Source organism: Girardinichthys multiradiatus, chromosome 12 (genome assembly GCF_021462225.1).
Source record: "Girardinichthys multiradiatus isolate DD_20200921_A chromosome 12, DD_fGirMul_XY1, whole genome shotgun sequence".
Taxonomy (NCBI): Eukaryota; Metazoa; Chordata; class Actinopteri; order Cyprinodontiformes; family Goodeidae; genus Girardinichthys; species Girardinichthys multiradiatus.
The window spans coordinates 38,777,175-38,796,804 of NC_061805.1; the positions used below are offsets into that span (position 1 = coordinate 38,777,175).

At 37.3% G+C, this 19,630-nt stretch overlaps 1 protein-coding gene across 4 annotated transcripts in view; it reads right to left on the bottom strand.

Moving 5' to 3' along the window:
* Positions 1 to 19,107, bottom strand: part of trpm3 (transient receptor potential cation channel, subfamily M, member 3) — a 178,445-nt gene extending 159,338 nt beyond the window's left edge. For 2 of the 4 annotated variants that reach the window (XM_047381346.1, XM_047381345.1), the window contains exon 1: positions 17,999 to 19,107. In XM_047381346.1, the coding sequence (XP_047237302.1) occupies positions 17,999 to 18,088 (90 nt within the window). In that variant the 5' untranslated portion in view covers positions 18,089 to 19,107. The remainder of the gene's footprint in view (positions 1 to 17,998) is intronic. The other 2 variants (XM_047381349.1, XM_047381347.1) reach the window with 1 other exon arrangement.
* Between the last annotated feature and the right edge of the window lie 523 nt (positions 19,108 to 19,630).

Sequence of the window (19,630 nt, forward strand, 5' to 3'; positions counted from 1 at the left end):
TCTCTCTCTCTCTCTCTCTCTCTCTCTCTCTCTCTCTCTCTCTCTCTCTCTCTCTCTCTCTCTCTCTCTCTCTCACTCTCTCTCTTTCTCTCTCTCTCTCTCTCTCTCTCTCTCTCTCTCTCTCACACACAAAATGACTTACTCTTACATTTCCACTTGCACCCAACCACAAATTTGCAAATGAAAAAGCACACACCGTCTCATTTATTTTGTGATAAATCTGATTTTTTGCAACTATTCATCTTTGAAAGTATTTCTTTAAAGTGAACACATTTAACACCTCCACATTAATCCTTCCCTTCAGATCTAGGTCCATCCTATGCATTTCCAACAGATGGTAGGATCTTCCAGGCCTTGCTCTGGGAACAATTTCATACTAGCACAGAGGTACACTTAGATTATATGGTATGCACGCATGTACACTACATTTTATGACTGTACACACAGACACACACATTCAGAAACTGCAGGCACTAGAGCTCCTCTGGGAGCTGTCCCATAGCTGAGATATAGAGCTGCTCTTCCCATTTGAAGGGGATAAAGGTTAGAGTGATAAATGGTGAGAGATTGAGGGAAGTATGAGGATGGAAAAAAGACAGAAACACAGAAATAAAGGCTGAAATGCAAATAATCCAACAGTACATAAAGAGGACAATTTGCATTCACTTGACATGCTGATTTTAACCACTAGATAGATAGATAGATAGATAGATAGATAGATAGATAGATAGATAGATAGATAGATAGATAGATAGATAGATAGATAGATAGATAGATAGATAGATAGATAGATAGATAGATAGATAGATAGATAGATAGATAGATAGATAGATAGATAGATAGATAGATAGATAGATAGATAGATAGATAGATAGATAGATAGATAGATAGATAGATAGATAGATAGATAGATAGATAGATAGATAGATAGATAGATAGATAGATAGATAGATAGATAGATAGATAGATAGATAGATAGATAGATAGATAGATAGATAGATAGATAGATAGATAGATAGATAGATAGATAGATAGATAGATAGATAGATAGATAGATAGATAGATAGATAGATAGATAGATAGATAGATAGATAGATAGATAGATAGATCCATCGATCTATCTATCTATCTATTGATTCACAAATGACAGCGCAGGGAAATACACTAAAGAAGCAGTTCAAAGGGAACTAATGCTGCTAGGGCCTGATTTAAGAAGCTATGACTCACAGCTGTTGCTTCAAGTGAGATCACAAACACTGACAAAGATTCACAGTTTGAGCCTCAGAAAAAAAAACGTGCAACAGGATTTAGAAACAGAAAAAACACCTGCTGAAAATAGCAAATTGGTACAGAGAAACAATGGACAGTGGTGAAAGACACCTTAAAGGGAAATCTCTCTTAATATGGCAACGAAGTGAAAATTAAACAAGAAAAAACCCTGTTAAGGTGTGACACTTAAACAAATCAAATATTTCTATGCCTTGATTTGAATTCATTTTTTAAAGGGCTAAAATATCATTCAAGACAAATACAATAATAAGGTAAATGTGGATATGTCAGTCAGTCATTTTCTACCACTTATTCCATAGTGGGTCGCGGGGAAGCTGGTGCCTATCTCCAGCAGTCTATGGGCGAGAGGCAGGGTACACCCTGGACAGGTTGCCAGTCCATCGCAGATGTGGATATGTGTCTATGTATAATTCTTTGGGGGCAAATTCATCTGCGAATTTTCTGGGAGTAGACATACGTGAAGAGAATAGTTGAATATTTTGAATCATGTGAAACAACCACCAGTACTCACACACCAGCTGAAGCCAGCAGGAAAAACCTTATTCCATTCATTTGCTTAACATGAACATAAAATATAAAAATATTTTGCAGTGATTGACCAACTGGAACATTTTATTAGCTAAATGCCGGAGGCACATCCTGGAGTCTTGTTGCTATTGTCAAGTTGAGAAATAATCCAATTGTTTTTTGTTTTTGTTTTTTACCAGAATAGCAACTCTGTACAGGATGATGTTAAATCCATGTATCTGTCAGCTTACTGTAACCTGATCAAATTTTAAAAGTTTAACACTATAAATTAACTGGCGATAAAAATTAACTGATGATAACTCACGTATTTACTCATGTGTATTTACAATCAGTTGGTTTTACAGCTGATTCGCAAAAGCATCAGAGGTTTTGTTAGGGAAAATTATTGGGGAAAAATAGCATCATGAAGAACAAGGAACAATGCCAGACAGGTAAGGGATGAGGGTGTGGAGACGTTTAAACCAGAGTTATATAAAAAAATATATATCTTAAGCTTTAAAAATTCAACAATGCCTTGTGTAATCCATCATATGAAAATGAAAAGAGCATTGCTCAACTGCAAGCCTACCAAGACATGACTGTCAACCTACACTGACAGGATATTCAAGAAGGGCAATGATCAGAGTAGCAGTCAATAAGCCCATGGTAACTGTGGGAACAGCTCAGTTGGGAGAATGTTCACAAAACAACTTTTGGTTGCGCATTTCACATATCTGCACTTTATGGAAGAGTGTCAAGAAGAAAGCAAGTGTTGAAAGAAAGCCATGTGGAAGAAGGTGCTGGGGTCAGAAGAAACCAAAATCTAACTTTGTGGTCTAAATGCACAAGATTTTATGTTGTGGAAAATCAACCATGTGCATTATACAGAACACACCATTCCCGGGTTTAAACATGGTGGCAGCAGTATCATAACAAGAAACCTGGTCAGAGTTGATGAGAGGACGGATGAAGCAAAATACTGGACAATCCTGGAAGAAAACCTCATACAAGTTGCAAATGACTTATGACTAGAGTGGAAGTTTACATTCCAGCAGGACAGAGACTCTGAACATACATTCAGAATAAAAATCAACACCACATTTTTCATATTTCTGCTCACTTTTCCACTTCCTTATTGTGAACTGGTCTATCACTTATAAAAAAAAATGTAAAAACGTTAAAGGGGTATGAATATTTTTGCAAGTCGAAGTAGTTGGCTTTTTTTATCATCAACCCTGTGCGTTTATATTTTAGTTTCACCTACCTATCTTACTGCTTATGTTTTCAGAAGGTATTATCTTACCTTATGACCATACCAACATATAATGCAGATATACGGCCATTATGTTTATTTTTTTAATTAGGTGGAACAGCAGAGCAAAAGGAATTAGCTGTAGCTTGTGTGTCCTGTTTTGGCTTTTGAGTGACACTGATGGTGTTGAATGGAGAAATAAAGAGGAAACATTGACAGATAAAGACAGTGATGCCCCAAATGAAGCCAGGACAGACAGCAAGAGAGAAAACCCTGTCCAACTGCTTTCTCTGATCAAAGGACCATGATGAAAGTCTATCCATGTCATAATGTATTACATTCTCTTTCAACACTCTTCATACAATAAAAAATCCTTTATTCCTACTTCATTGGGCTGTCAGGGTGCTGTTTCAAACGGTATGTTTTGTAACATTTCGTTAAATAATATATTTTTTTTTTTTACAAATCTCAAAACCAACATTTATTGACTCTAAAAAATCTAACCCATGTGCAGATCGATAAATCAAGAGAAATCAGATGCTTTCCATTTCAAGAGGGTCAAACTACTGCAACTGATTATGCAGTATATTTCACACCAAAACAGTTCCAACCATTTCATCTCATTCAGCACTAAGAAGAAAAAAATTAATAAATCAGCAAACAGCAGATTGGAAACAACAGTCAATCCTTTCAGTTTGTTTTCCTCTATTTGATAAATGGTATCTTCATTAAAGAGAGCAGGCAGAGTGGGTGGGAAGAATTATTCTGTATGAGTTAAACTGGATCAAAAGGGAGTTTGTGTAAATGGCTCCACATTAAACCAGCAACCCCCGCTGTTTTTAAAATTGCTGGAATCAGAAGAGGTCATCACTCAGTCTTCATAAACATAGAAAGAGACCTACATCACAATAACCAAGACCGCATCAATTATTCACAGTTAACCGCTTGCTTAGTCATTCAGATGCAGCCATGTTTGCCCTTTTACTCCAAGTTTGCCTGAGGTTGGAATGGAAATGTGGTAAAACTATAAGTGCAAAACTGAGACTTGTTTATATTTTTATGTCTCTCAGGAGAGCACAGAGTGAAAAAACATTTAGACAACAACGGATAAATCTGTATTCTCCTGTATGGAACGATAATTTGGCAAGAAGGCATCATTAAAATGTGATTCTGTCTCTGTCCATGGTGCTGATTTTAAACTTTGGCTAATCTGCCTGCAATGTCCTGCACTGTGGTGCAGGTCCAAATATGGTGACTCTATGAATATGAATAACGTCTTGATTGATTACAAATGCATCAGTAACAATGTGACTGGAGATTGGAGAGCCTCTATTTTATGCTCAAGATTTCAATAATTATCATATCCTACTCTTGCACATCTGCCTTTCTTTTCATAATTTTAACAGCTTTAAGTATTATTTGTAATGTGGAGTTAATGGATTTTTTATATTAATTCATCATTGATCTTTTTATAAGCTTTTTAATGACTGCAGTTACCTTCATGGGAATCCGATACATGTATGAAAATTCAGTAAATTCGGGGATGTAGTGTCTACATCCCCATGATTAAGTCTGCAGAAGCAGGCAGTTCGACAACTATTTCATGTCAGAATAACAGAACTTGTCTAATTGTTTTCTTAAACAAATTTGTGGGAAATGAGAGTCAAGCATCATTAAAGTACATGTTAAGAAGGAAATGAAACAGGAAGAAAATACACATTACGAGAGGTTTTAGTTAGTAAATAACCAAGGACCTAAGATGAGATATGGGCATAAATTTTAGGAACCAAGTTTCATCTTTCAGAAGGGAATCCTATTTCACATCTTCTCTCTACCACAAAGTCCTACCCCTACATTTTATATATCCATGATAAGGGATGTTGTCATTCTTTTTGTGCTGTGGGAAAACCCTTCCACTGAGGGATGATCACACTTTTGAAAGGTTTCCAGGATTTTTCTTGGTTAAACATACTTTAATGTTACAACCACAAACTTTTATGTTTGTCCCTCAACCAACAAATATTGGCTAAAAATTAGGGATGAAGTATTAGTTTAAGGTTTCATATATCTATATATTTCATATATCTACAGTGCCTTGCGAAAGTACTCAGCCCCCTTGAACTGGTCAACCTCTTGCTACATTTCAGGCCTCAAACATAAAGATATAAAATTCAAATTTTTTGTGAAGAATCAACAACAAGTGGGACACAATCGTGAAGTGGAATGAAATTTATTGGATGTGTCAAACTTTTTTAACAAATAAAAAACTGAAAAGTGGGTCGTGCAATATTATTCGGCCCCCTTGCGTTAATACTTTGTAGCGCCACCCTTTGCTGCAATTAAAACTACAAGTCGCTTGGGGTATCTCTATCAGTTTTGCACATCAAGAGACTGAAATTCTTGCCCATTTCTCCTTGCAAAACAGCTCGAGCTCAGTGAGGTTGGATGGTGAGTGTTCATGAACAGCAGTCTTCAGCTTTTTCTACAGATTCTCGATTGGATTCAGGTCTGGACTTTGACTTGGCCATTCCAACACCTGGATACGTTTATTTGTGAACCATTCCATTGTAGATTTGGCTTTATGTTTTGTATCATTGTCTTGTTGGAAGATAAATCTCTGTCCCAGTCTCAGGTCTCTTGCAGACTCCAACAGGTTTTTTTCCAGAATGGTCCTATATTTGGCCCCATCCATCTTCCCATCAATTTTGACCATCTTCCCTGTCCCTGCTGACGAAAAGCAGGCCCAAACCATGATGCTGCCACCACCATGTTTGACAGTGGGGATGGTGTGTTCAGGGTGATGAGCTGTGTTGATTTTACGCCAAACATATCGTTTTGCATTGTGGCCAAACAGTTCGATTTTGGTTTCATCTGACCAGAGCACCTTGTTCCACATGTTTGGTGTGTCTCCCAGGTGGCTTGTGGTAAACTTTAAACGAGACTTTTTATGGATATCTTTGAGAAATGGCTTTCTTCTTGCCACTCTTCCATAAAGGCCAGATTTGTGCAGTGTACGACTGATTGTTATCCTATGGACAGACTCTCCCACCTCAGCTGTAGATCTCTGCAATTCATCCAGAGTGATCATGGGCCTCTTGGCTGCATCTCTGATCAGTCTTCTCCTTGTTCAATATGAAAGAGGGACGGCCGGGTCTTGGTAGATTTGCAGTGGTCTGATACTCCTTCCATTTCAATATGATTGCTGGCACAGTGCTCCTTGAGATGTTTAAAGCTTGGGAAATCTTTTTGTATCCAAATCCAGCTTTAAACTTCTCCACAACAGTATCACGGACCTGCCTGGTGTGTTCCTTGGTCTTCATGATGCTCTCTGTGCTTTGAACAGAACCCTGATACTATCACAGAGCATTTATCATCATCAGTCATTTGGGACAACATTGGATCATTCAGAGATCCTCAGTGAACTTCTGGAGTGAGTTTGCTGCACTGAAAGTAAAGGGGCCGAATAATATTGCACGCCTCACTTTTCAGTTTTTTATTTGTTAAAAAAGTTTGACACATCCAATAAATTTCATTCCACTTCACAATTGTGTCCCATTTGTTGTTGATTCTTCACAAAAAACTGAATTTTATATCTTTATGTTTGAAACCTGAAATGTGGCAAAAGGTTGAAAGGTTCAAGGGGGCCGAGGACTTTCGCAAGGCACTGTATATAAATATAGATATAGATATATAAAATATCAGACTTTTCCAAGGCTCAATTCTAAGAGTGGAAAAATATAATCAATCAACAACCCTATCCGCCGCAAGCTGTTGTTCGTAATTCTGATGAACCTCCCAGTGCTGCCAATCAAATCTGTTGAAAATGGGACTTCTCTACTAATGCGTCACAATCAGCTGATCCAATGTAAGTCAATAAAGAGTTGTTTACATGAACGAGTTCATATTTGTATGAATTTGACGAGTATCTTAGAGTGATTGCTAACCTTTTTAACATGTTCCATCAATTACAGTTAAACAATCTAAAGTTAACATATGATCAGTTACTTCAGATAGATCTGTTTGTTTGTTTTACTGTTACTATTAAAAATCAATAAATTTTTACTCCATATTAGTCCCAATTATTGTTTATAGTTTGCACCCTTTTTCAAAAACAGCCAAAAGTTTAAATATTTGTTTAGGAATAAGTATCTGCTCAGTTTTCCTCTCAATTCCCATCATTCTCCCGTTTTACATAAAAATAAGTCTGCCACTGGAAAAAGTAGAAACACTATCAGTATTTTATATGATTGGGAAAAAAGACCTTTTCTCACATTGGTTGACATGTCAAATATATTTAAGTTCTTAGTGTAAGAAGAAGAGGATGTCAACATTTGAATGAAATACTAAAGAACATTATTTTTCCCCCCATTTAACTATTCTCCAGATTAAATTATCGGTCAGTACCTTTCTGCTGGTAAGGTAGAGAGCTGCTCTAAAGGTTTTATGGTAGGAACAATAATTTTTTTTGTCAGGTTATGTCCCATCATACATTTTGTCATGTTGCAATGTTGCAGTTTTGCTGTTGTTTTATGCTAAGGGTCTGGTTTTATTGGACTACCTGGATTAAAATAGGTCAAAGTTGCCTAATTTACCTACTGTAGATACTGTTGCTGTTGTGTAACCATATAAGTGTAATCCAACCTCTTATTTTATAAATCTGTAATATAAACTAATTAATTTGTTATGATGAATACATCATGTAGTCTGCTTGCTGCAGCTGCATGTTTTGCTTGTACTGTAGCTGTATATGTCAAGTCAGCTATACCTTGCAAACCAAGTGATCATCCATTATGTCATTAGTTAGTGCTACACAATCACAATACAGATGTAGACCATATAACTCTCATGAAACATACTGTTGTTTTGTTGCACACTGAATGCCTACCAGCTACACCTACATCTTTACTTACTTTCACAAATATATACCAAAGACATATAGTACTAACAATGTAATGTCCTATAGTGTGGTATAAATAGAATGTTTCAATAAATCACTAAACTTTTATTTTCAATGGTAAATATCAGTAAATAAGAGGTGGCATAAGCCGTTTCCATAGATCTGTTTAAGCGCACGTTTCTCTTTTACTTGACGTGTCACACCAAGATATGGCAAGGCTGTGTTCTAGTTGTTATTCTCAACTTGACCACAAGATGCCAGTAACTAATGTTGTCTACACCTTTAAATTATTTAGTTCAGTTTTTTCAAATGTAGATTAGCATACAGAAAAAGGTGCTTAGGTTCAGAATGAGGAAGAGTTTTAGGTGAATTTGTTGATGTTTTATCGGCCCTTTGGCTCTAAACAGATTTAGAAGATTCACTCATGATAGTGAGCTTCTGATTATTTTAAGTACGGGGTTTTTGAGAGGGATCTATTGATTTAATCAATCTAAACGTGTTATAGTCAAACAAAGTAATAAAAAATAAATATGGCACTTTAACAGTTTCCTCTCAGTAAATATGCTGCTGGCCTTTTTTTTCATGTTGAATATCTCAGAGATTAGTACCACTCATTTCATCTAACTCTATAGATAAAAGTAGCGGCGTATTTTTCTTTTGCATGTATTTGCACTTTAATATTCACACTAGAATGACTTAATGCAAAATTTTGCCAACAAAAATATTGCTGTGTTTACAATATTTTGAATAAATGATGTGGTTAGTTTTTCTTCTCTTGTTGCGTCGGAGCCTGAGAGAAACATGGAGTAGCAAAAAGCTGCACAAATGCTCAAAGGAAGCAACACGCAAACACTAATCTTATCATGCACATGCAACCAAGTCAGTGCATCCATAAATGCACAGAATACAAATTATGTTTATGCTATACTTATAGCGTGTTTCAGCATTAGTTCTCATGCATTATTCCACAGCGGACTAATAGATACAGAGCAGTCATTTTGTTTCATTATTTCAGTACAAATACATCTGCACAAAAAATACAAAACAACAGGCTAATCTTTTGTTTCTTCAAACTGGTTCATGCTAAAAATAATCTAAAAGAACTTTAGAATACAGTCAGTTTCTACCGCTTATTCCATAGTGGGTCGCGGGGAAGCTGGTGCCTATCTCCAGCAGTCTATGGGCGAGAGGTGGGGTACACCCTGGACAGGTGGCCAGTCCATTGCAGGGCAACACTCAAACAACCAAGCACACACTCATTCATACATCTAAGGGCAATTTAGAGTGACTAATTAACCTAACAGGCATGTCTTTGGACTGTGGGAGGAAGCCAGAGTACCCGGTGAGAACCCACGCATGCACGGGGAGAACATGCAAACTCCATGCAGACCCCGGCCGAGAATCGAACCCAGGACCTTCATTGTGCAAGGCAACAGTGCTAACAACTGCCCCACCGTGCAGCCCACTTTAGAAAATAATGAACACAAAAACACTTTAATAAAACAGCTTGATGCACTTCTTCTGATGTTGTGTTGAAGTATGTAAGACAGGAAATACAGTTATTGTGAGCACGAATAAAGAAATTAGGTTTTAATTGGCAGCTTATGTTCTCGTTTTGGCTCATTAGAGAGATAATGTTTTAATTGAAATCACAAGAATGCAGCATTTGCTGGATAATTGAGACATACACAATACACTGACATATCCCACAATAATGATCACATTTTCTGTGGAGGGAAAAGGAGGAAGAAGAGGGGGAAATAACACTCACCTACACCTACAGTATGTGAGAGACATTTTTTTTTTTTTTTTTTTGCTTTTTTAGTTTAAAAAAAGATTGAACCAATATTTGTGAAATAATAAATTAAAAGAATGGAGTAATGTCATATGTGTAGGACTGATTTCTAATGCAAAAAAACAGAGTGAAACTCATACTGTATATATTTAATAATATATCAATTTTATTATTATGGCTTACAGGTAATGGTAAGCTCTAATTCTGTGTCTAAGGAAACAGAATTTTTAAAAATTTTACATATATTGTATAGGCTTTAAAAAAGGTAAAAGCTGCTCAATGTACTGGACAGTACAGAATTATTCAATTAATTAGATTATTAAGGTTATTTTATTTCAGTAACGGAGCTCACCATGTAAAACACATTATATAGATTAATCACACACAGAGATTGATGTGTTAAAGCCTTTATTTCAGTTAATTATGATTTTCCACTTATAGCCAATTAAAACAATTAAAACCTGCTTAAAGGTTGTTATTTTCAAAAGATACTTTTAATCTGACAAAGAGCTCCATTGAAACGCATTTTGTAATTTATTGAAAGTGTCTGTGTATGTACTCAATGGTTTATTGGGGATCTCTTTGTAAAAATTACCACATCAGTGCTCTACTGAGGTGTTAAAGAAGCCCAGGTTAGTTTCCTAGCAGCCTTCAGCTCATCGTCATTGTTGGGTCTGGTTTTTCTCCTTTTCCCCTTGACAAAGCTCAACAGTTTCTCTGTGCTGTTTTGGTCAGTGCTTGTTTCCACACAGACACTATTGTCATTAAAGCAGGTGTTGGTATTTATTGGCACAAAGGGCCTCCTCTTGGCAAATCAGATCATTACCTTTTCTTTCTGTGCTCGATGTACAGTATAAACCCTTTGCTTAGAGGCAATCAGTTATAAAAAGAACTAAAAGAAGATATTCACAGGAAGGCTTGTTTTGAGGCTACAGACAGAGATGCATTCTGTCAGAGAGGACATAAGTGCCATAGCTGAGTCTGTGACTGATTATTTAAATGTTTGTGCGAACAGCACCACCCCCATCAGGACAGTGAGATGCTTCCCAAGTAACACACCCTAGATCACCACTAACCTAAAGAAACAGCTAAAGAAAAAGAGCCTGCACAGAGGGAGGCTGGAAAATGAGAACTGAGAAGTATACAAAAGCAACTCAAAGTCAAGGTTTAAGACAGCAAAAAGTTGTAAATTAAATGGCTGAAAAGCGAGCTCCAGCAAAACAAATGGGAGTCTGGACAGAGACAATTAATTGAACACATTTTTAAATATGTTCAGTTCAGGCATAAACTTAGCTTCCTCCTCTACAGCTCCCAGCCGATCAAAACTTCCAATCTATGCTTGACCCACATCTTTCCTGTCAAACCTCAAATGTTTATCTTCCACCTCAATCATGGATCCTGCTCCTTCTCCATCTTTGTCTTCAACCAAAACAGGAGATGCTGATGTGGTCCTGAAGGCATGTACAGAGCTTTTTGGGATTCCGACCAAGGAGAAGGTTCCAGCCCTGCAAGACATGCTTCCTTGTTCCAGTACCAAAGAAAGCTCAATTATCATTTTTTTAATGATTATAGACCTGTATCCTGAAATTCCACATCACTGAAAACATTTTTGTCAAATTCCAATATGAAGGCCATGGAGAGATTGCTATTAATCCACATGAATAAGCAAACAAACACATTTCAGGACCTACAGCACCTGAAGATCCCATCATACATCTGCTTCAACAAATCCACTGTTATCTAGACAAAGAAGGCAACACTGTGAGGATTATGGTTTTTCAGTCCTCTAGTGTATTTATCACAATTCAGCCAGACTCACAAAGTCAAAAACTCCAGAAGACATAAGTGAATCCCTCAAAACATCCCTGGATGGATCACTACCTGACAAAACCTACCTAGTGGTGTAGCGAGGGAAGTATTTGTCTTTGATAAGAGGTGACTCGTGGTCTAATTCCCGATTGTGCAGAAAGGGCATCCAATGTCAAATCTCTACCAAGTCTGTGTGCAAGTGTTACTGACTTGCTGTGGAGACACCTAAATAAGGGAGCAGACAAAACTACTCCTTGATGTCTTCCTGACAAACAGACCAGTGTTTGTGAGACTGAAGGGTTATGTGTCTGACCAGGTGGTCAGCAGCACAGAAGGTCCACAGGGAACTGTACCCTTACTATTCCTTTTCACTCTGTACACCTTGAAGTTGTGTCATCTGCAGAAATACTCAAATAACTATGCTGTTTTCGGACTGACAAGAATGACAAGTAGCTGAGTACAGAGAGCTGGTGGACGACATTGGCATGGTTGGAGAACAATAATCTCTTTTTAAATGCGAACAAACAAAATGGTAAATGGACACAATTTATTCAACCATTTTTAGTCCTAACGACTCAAAGCACTTACACTAGAACCAACCAGCCGCAAAATGCACTCATTCATACACCAATATGCAGATGACTAAGCAACTTGTGGTTAAGTTAATTGCCCAAGGGCACATCATCATGGCACAGAAAGAAGAACGCTTTGTTTTCAGTCAGAAGCTTTTTTAGATCTGATGTAATACAAACCCCTACAAGAGATCCTTCCTGCCCACAGAAATCACCAAATACAATGACTTAATCAAGAAATTTCGAGTTACAAAAACATTTTATTTCCTTTTTGGGATTATAAATGTATCTTTCAATTAAATTGAATTGAACTTTATTGAATTAAATATTTGTATGTGATGGTCTTGACGCTCTGACTTCAGCTGTATTTCATGCCTTGTGAATCTCTTCCAAACTTTCCCAATTCCTAATGTGCACTTTTCTAACATATTTTTTCTTCCACTCAACTTTCCTTTAATATGCTCATATACATTCCTCTTTTTAAAGTCACCTTCTTTTCAACCACCTTTTGTGGCTTACCATTTTTGTGGAGTGAGTCAGTGACTGTCTGCTGAACAATCTGTCAAGTAGGCCAGTCCTTCCCATGATTGTGTTGGCCATAACATTAAATGTCTGTAAGAAAGACTGTTTTTATATTGGTCTAATGTAATGTCCAGATTTTTTAGAAAAACTAAATGTTGTATTTTTATAAGTCATAGTCATCAAATTTAACAGAAAGAAACACTTGAAAAATACACTCTGTGCACTTTAACTTTAACAAATTGCTAAAATAAATCAGCATTTATTCTAATTTACTGAGCTGCACTTGTATGCTTTTCGCCTGATTAAACACACAAAATGTAAGAGAAAGCATTTTTTCTTCTAAGTATTAGAGTCATGAACCAACACAAAATGCAATCAGTCAGTCAAAGCTTGGAAATTAAAGAATCCCAGCTGTCCTAATTTGCATGATTTTGTTTTACTCAAAGGAAATCTAATTTAGAGACTCACAAAATACCTTGATGTCTACTCCAACCACACCATTAAATAGTGAATGATATTTTAACATTTTGTTGTAGATAAGACACCTTATAGAAAGCATCAGTTTTGATGTTATGATGGCATACTGGAAGCTGCAAAAGACTGATAAAAAAAGGAAACAAGGACTTTTAAACGTATTAGTTTGACTCTGTACAGTTTTATGCTGTATCTAGGTACCTTACTGTATTATTACTGTAAATACTAAAATGTTTAGTGCCATCTATGGGTGAAAATATGGATGTTGCTTGTTAAATACACTTTAGTATACAGTCTAAATTTTTTAATATTAAGACAAGATTTTGCTGAACATGATGAGTGTAGTGTTCTCCTGAAAGTTACATTGCACAAAATAAAGCAAAGATCTGCAACAGAGTACATTTTAACATGAAGAACTTATTCTTAGCTGTGCTGAAAATATATTCACAGCTTAACAGCAGATTCCACCCCCTGTGTATTTTGAACATGACAGAAAGTTATTTATGCTTCAAGTTAATAGACAGCAGGCAAAGAGATACAAGGTACTAAAATAAGTAAGATGCCAGAAGGATGATCAGAGAGACAATCAGACAGAACTCACAAAGCAAAGATGCAAGCGAGAGAAAGAGAAAAAGAGAGGGCCGAAAATAGTTTACTTTACAAAGAGAACAAAAGCAGATATTTTATTACTAAGCTCTATATTTGTGGCTCTATAACGGATTTGACTGATTGAAAGTTTGAAAATGAACATATAAAACTATTGTGAAATTAGAAAATACTTGACAGAGGTCAGCTTGAAGATTGTTTTAGGTAGCTGTGGGAGGATGAACGAAGATTTTCCAATATCATTTCCCAGTCTAAAGTTAGTTTAAACAAAATCCAAGGCTTAACTTTGTAATGGTTTTAGGCTGGACTGCTGCCTGTATTAAATTATTTCATGAAGAAGTTAAGTTTGTCAGGATTTATTATTTTACCTGCATACCCACCCATCAACAGCAAATAACAATTTCATCACAGTTCAGATACCAACGAATTACATTTTCAACAACTGAAACCATATATCTATATACGCTGTGTAAAATTATGGGGTTTTTTTTCTCTGTCTGACAATGTATCAGTTAGAAATACCTAACTTATTTCAGTTTGCTGGATGTGAGAATAATGAGAGGGAATTTGGTAGAATTTCCTATTACACTATATGACTTTGTAACAAATTTGGCAGTCTGTCTTGGGTTATTGTGAATTTCCTCATAATTCCATCTGTATTGTTAAGTGCACCAGTTCCTCGCGCATCAAAAAACCCACACAACATGATGCTGCGACTCCCCTACAGTTGGAATGATGTTCTAAGGCAGCCTGATATATCTCTGGGAAAATCCATGCACACTAAACAGAGTCTAAAGACCAATGTTTTTGTTGTGTACTGTGGCGTTATTCATCAGGTAAACTCAGGCCTACCTAAATTCCATCAGCAAAATTATATTATAAATTATAAATCCACACTTTTTGTAAACTACTTTGGAACTAGTTCATGGACCAGTTCAAGAAGAAATCTCTTGACTCTGCATCCTTTTTGTTATTTTGACTATTTATAATTTTTTTAAACAAAAGCTTAAATTTACAGTTTTATTCAGAATTTCCAGAAAAGTTGTCAGCAGTTTAGAGAATAAACGAAAAATTAAATTTCTCTCAAAAACATACAAGGTGAATTAGATATTCACCTACAAGCATTATAAACCATGTAACCTATTTTGTCTCATTGTCTCAGTAAGCCTGTTTTTGGTGTGTAGGGTTACCAAGATGATCTCTATTTACTATACGCCAGAATAATGAGATAGATTTATTTAACATTCTTTAAATTTAGATGTTACATTTTCTTAGTATTTGGTAGTACCTTATAAACTGTCTGTCCCAAAAGCAATAGGCATCCTCCCACACATTTCTCAGAATAGTTTCCTGGAATTCCTCCTGACAGACCTGGTGCACAGAGTCAGGTTTGTAAGCCACCTTGCTCACACACACTTTTTCTGCTCTGCCCACCAGGGCTTTTTTGTAGACCCTCCTAAACATCGACTTTGTTGTTTTTGAGCTACTTTGTAACAAATTTGGCCGTATGCTTAGGATCATTCTCAAAAGGATTGTCGTTTGGAAGTCCCATTGTACCCAGGATTTAACTTCCTGGCTCATGTCTTGAGACGTCGCTTCAATATTTCTACATAAAATTATTTTCTCTTGAAGCAATCTTTTTTGTGAAGTGCACCAGTCACCCCTGCAGCAAAAAGCCCCACAACAGGATGCTACCACCCCTGTGCTTCACAGTTAGAATTGGGCTCTCAGCCTTTCAATCCTCCCCCTTTGGCCACACTGATCACTTTTAGTTTCAGCAGACCAGAGGAGATATTCCCAAAAATGAGGGAATTTTACCTGTGTGCCTTTGCAAACCATAATCTGACTTTTATGTTGCTCTTGAAGTGATGGCTTCTTCATTTCTTCCTCCTTTCAAACACTCAGGAGCAATGGCCTTTTTACACTGGCCTCTACCAAACTCTTTACAAGTGGCTTTGCATTTATTCTGAGGTCTAGTCCACACATAGCCAAATATCTGAAAAAATACAAAACTTTTTATGCGTTTTGGCCTTTCATCCACACGAAGACTCCGTTTTACGTCACTAAAAACCATTATTTATGAAAACTCTGTTTTACACCAACTCTACACCAACCAATGGCATCATGTTTCCTTCCTTGCAGGAAGTCATGGTGTTTTGAACGTTTCTGATTGGCTAACATACGTTTTAGCTTTGCATGACACTGCCCCCTATATGTTTGACATGTTTAAAACAACTCTCAGGGCGCAGAAGTGCAGGTTCATGTGGATGAAAACGTACAATAATAATTTTTTTAACGAAATGGGGGAGATATTTGTTTTTATAAAGACCCAGCTTCATGTGTACAAGGCCTGTGGTTGATACGTACCTTTTGCACCGAAACACCATCATCTCTTGGGCACTGGACCCATTTACTTCATGAACAGTATGATGGCTGGAAATTCCCTTGGATGTTATACTTGTGTATATTGTTCAACCAGATGCATATGGAATATTCAGGAATTTGGAAATTGTACCCCAGAATTAACCAGACTTCTGAAAAGCTACAATTCTCTTCCTGATATCTTTACTGATATCTTTTGTTTTTCCGTGATGTCACACGAGGAAGCAAGGTGTTTGAGGGGATGTTTTAAAATACATTCACAGGTTTGCATTTATTTAACTCAAATGAGAGCATTTAAAATATTAACATTTAACTACCCAAAGGCTTGCAAAGCTATGACATCATCATTTGGGCTTTCCCAAATGTTTAAAGGCTCAGTATTCTTAGCTTATGTAAACTGAAGAAAATAATAAAAATACAAATCTTCCAAAACTTCTCTCTTAAATTATTTTGAAAATCCTAATTGACTTAAAACAGGAAATGTTTGGTTTGATATAATGTCAAACAGTGAGGAAAAGAAGATTATGTAACTTAGCCTTCAGTGTTTTTGATTATCTGTTTTTAACTGTACCGTCCGTAATGAAAAACTAGAGAAACTGAACATATTTTTCTTGATGTTTATTCACCAAACTAGATGATGATAAAGTAAAATGCATAAAGAATATGAACCTCATGTTAAGCTCTGCAGCATGTGTTACCATCCACACACAGCCCCGTCCACACATTCTGCAGATTCAATCAAGGTTTTACAGTGGTATTCATTTAACTACGGCACAAAATTACCTGACATATGAGCCAAGGCACTCTGGTTCTGTTGTTCAGCATCACAGCAACACTGCTCTATGAGGCACTTTGATAAAGCCAAATCAAAGGGGAGTGAAGAAGAGGTATTCAGAACCCCTAACAATAGCCATCCTTACAGAGTGCCTGTAACTGGCAAATAAAAGCACAGGAGTGCACAAAGAAAAGGTTTCAGGATACAAATGCATGTAAGTGAGCTGCATAAAAAGACTTTATGGAAGTGACAAAACACATCCAAATATGAAAGGATGCATTAGTTCCCATGATAAAAATCTGCTCACGTGGTGTGGAATTAGTCAGCTAACTAAACCTTTGCAACTCAAATAAACTATACAAGGCTGCCATTATCTTATTAGTATTAATGTGCAATGATGTATTCATTTCATCAGCTCTGCTGGAATGTGATGTTAAAGATCTACATCTTACATGTAGCTATTGTCTATAATTTCCAGTGTAACATTCCTTCTTAGACATTCCTGCAAATTTCTTTTTTTATCTCTCTCATACCGTTAATTGCTCTATTCACATATCAGCGGTTGAAGTCTCCATACTGCTGATTTTTAAGTACAACTTTGGAAATTCATCTTGTGATGTTCTTGCATCAGTTCACATCTTATTTTTTTGCTTTCTTTCATGTCCTTTTTTCTTCCTTAACACATTTCCTCACCCTCCTCTCTCATGTTTGTCCCACTCTCTGTGAATCTCTCTAGCATTTTGCTCCCGCTTTTCCCTGTCTCCATTTTTGTCTGCCACTCTTTGCACATCCCCACAATTCCAACCCTTTAAGCTCCCTTGTGAGAATGTTACGCTAGCAGCTTTGCCCCACTTTTTCCTATTTTCAGCTGAAAATATACCCACTATTCTACCTTTATTGACAATTGTACATTCACTGATTTAAACACATGCGAACACTAAAGAATTTCCTTACTGAAGAAAATTCTATAGTTCTCACACTAAAGAATTTTCACAGCTGTCTTCCTTTGGAGAAGAGCAGAAAAGCAGGAGGGCTGCCTGACATATTTTACCACATCTCCCTGGGCATCTATTTTTTAGCTCATTTCCACTCTCTTGTGATTTCTTTTTTTTTTTACCTTTAACAGCCGCACAGATGGCAGGAAGGCTGCATGGCACAGTTTCCTGATGGTCCAGTTAAGTGGTCTTGGTGCGTCCAGCTGGTTCATGGTGTCCACTCTTCACACTGCAGCCACTGGTGCCCGGCGGTTTTCCCCGGGACCAGGTTTAATTCTGCCCCACAAGGGGGGCAAAAATGGGACAGGATCTCCAACGCCAACTGCCAAATAACACACAAGTCCCAGGGCATGACCCTCGACAGGCAACCATCAGCCGCCACTGCCACCACCTTGAAGCCTCAACTCCTCCAAGCCAATAAACCTCTCACCCCCCTCTTCCTCCTCCTGTCCTCCACTGTTCTCCAGATCACACAGATCCAAGGAATCCAAGGCAAGTCAAACCTGGTGCACCAGGAGCAGCTAAATCCTCCTCTGCACGACGCTGGAGAGTGCTCAGCCCTGGCGCAAAAAGATCCCCAGAGCGTACCGCCTTTCTCCAAACAGCAAAACAGAGCGCAGCAATGCCCAGTGGAAATGAGAGCCTGTGGTGTGACAGAGATGCAGGTAGAGAAAGAAAAAGTGAGGAAGAGAAGGAGATGTGGAGAGAGGAGATGTGAGCAGTGCGGTAAAGCACAGAGGGGAGAGGAAGAAGGATTGTAGCGCAGAGCGCATAAGCAGAGCAGAGACTTAGATTTGATGCTGCATGCACACTCCTGTCTCCAAGATGAAAACAGAGAGAATGAAAGGGAGAGAGAGAGAGAGAAGGAAAAAGAGATAAAATAATAACATCCAGTAAAACTGATGAACCAGCTAAAATATGGAGAGAGGTTGGAGGAGAGAATGAATGTTTCTGCAGATGGAAAAAGGAGAAGTGATGGAGAGATACAATGGTAGGAGGTGTGATGGAGAGAATGGGTAGAGAAGGAAGAGATTTGACAAGGCACTGTGTGGAAATGGGTTGCAGCAGAATCGAAGCTCTGTCTTAAAGAGTGCCTTCAGATGGAGGCTGAAGATGGAAGCACATGAAACAAGTTGGCAGGAACAGAGAGGACTGCGACCTACTTACAAATATGCACGTGAGACATTATAGTTATGCAGAAATTTCTCCAAAGTGATTTAGAAACCACAGACGGGACTGATGATGTGACTGTCACTCTGGATAAAATCTTCTTTATTGCCCTCCAGCATTTCTACTTCGCCTTTGCTCATTTACTGAAATTTATTGCACCAAATTATACTTGTTTTCTTGTTCTTTTTTTTTCTGTAATTTTTTGTCAGCCTCTTTTGACAAAAGTAAGCTGAAAATAGCAAGGGGGGGGGGGGTCAGAATAAATAATCAGAAGTTTGTCCAACAAAATTTACCCTAAAGAAATAATATTTTAAGGTTTCAACATCTGCAGTAAAAAAAAAATGGTAATTGTGGCTAATGCAGGTATTTCACAATGCCAATATATTTACCTGTTGTAGAATAGGCTTTTATGGGCACTCTATAATTTGATGTGTCTTTAAAGACAAGATGAGCCAACCTATCGGCCTGCGATTATAATCGTCTCTGATTGGTGATCACCAAGTCAAATACTGTTTGATTGTTTCAGAAGCTGTGTAAAAGGAAACTGATTTCTATGACTTGTCAAGACATGTCTATAACTTATT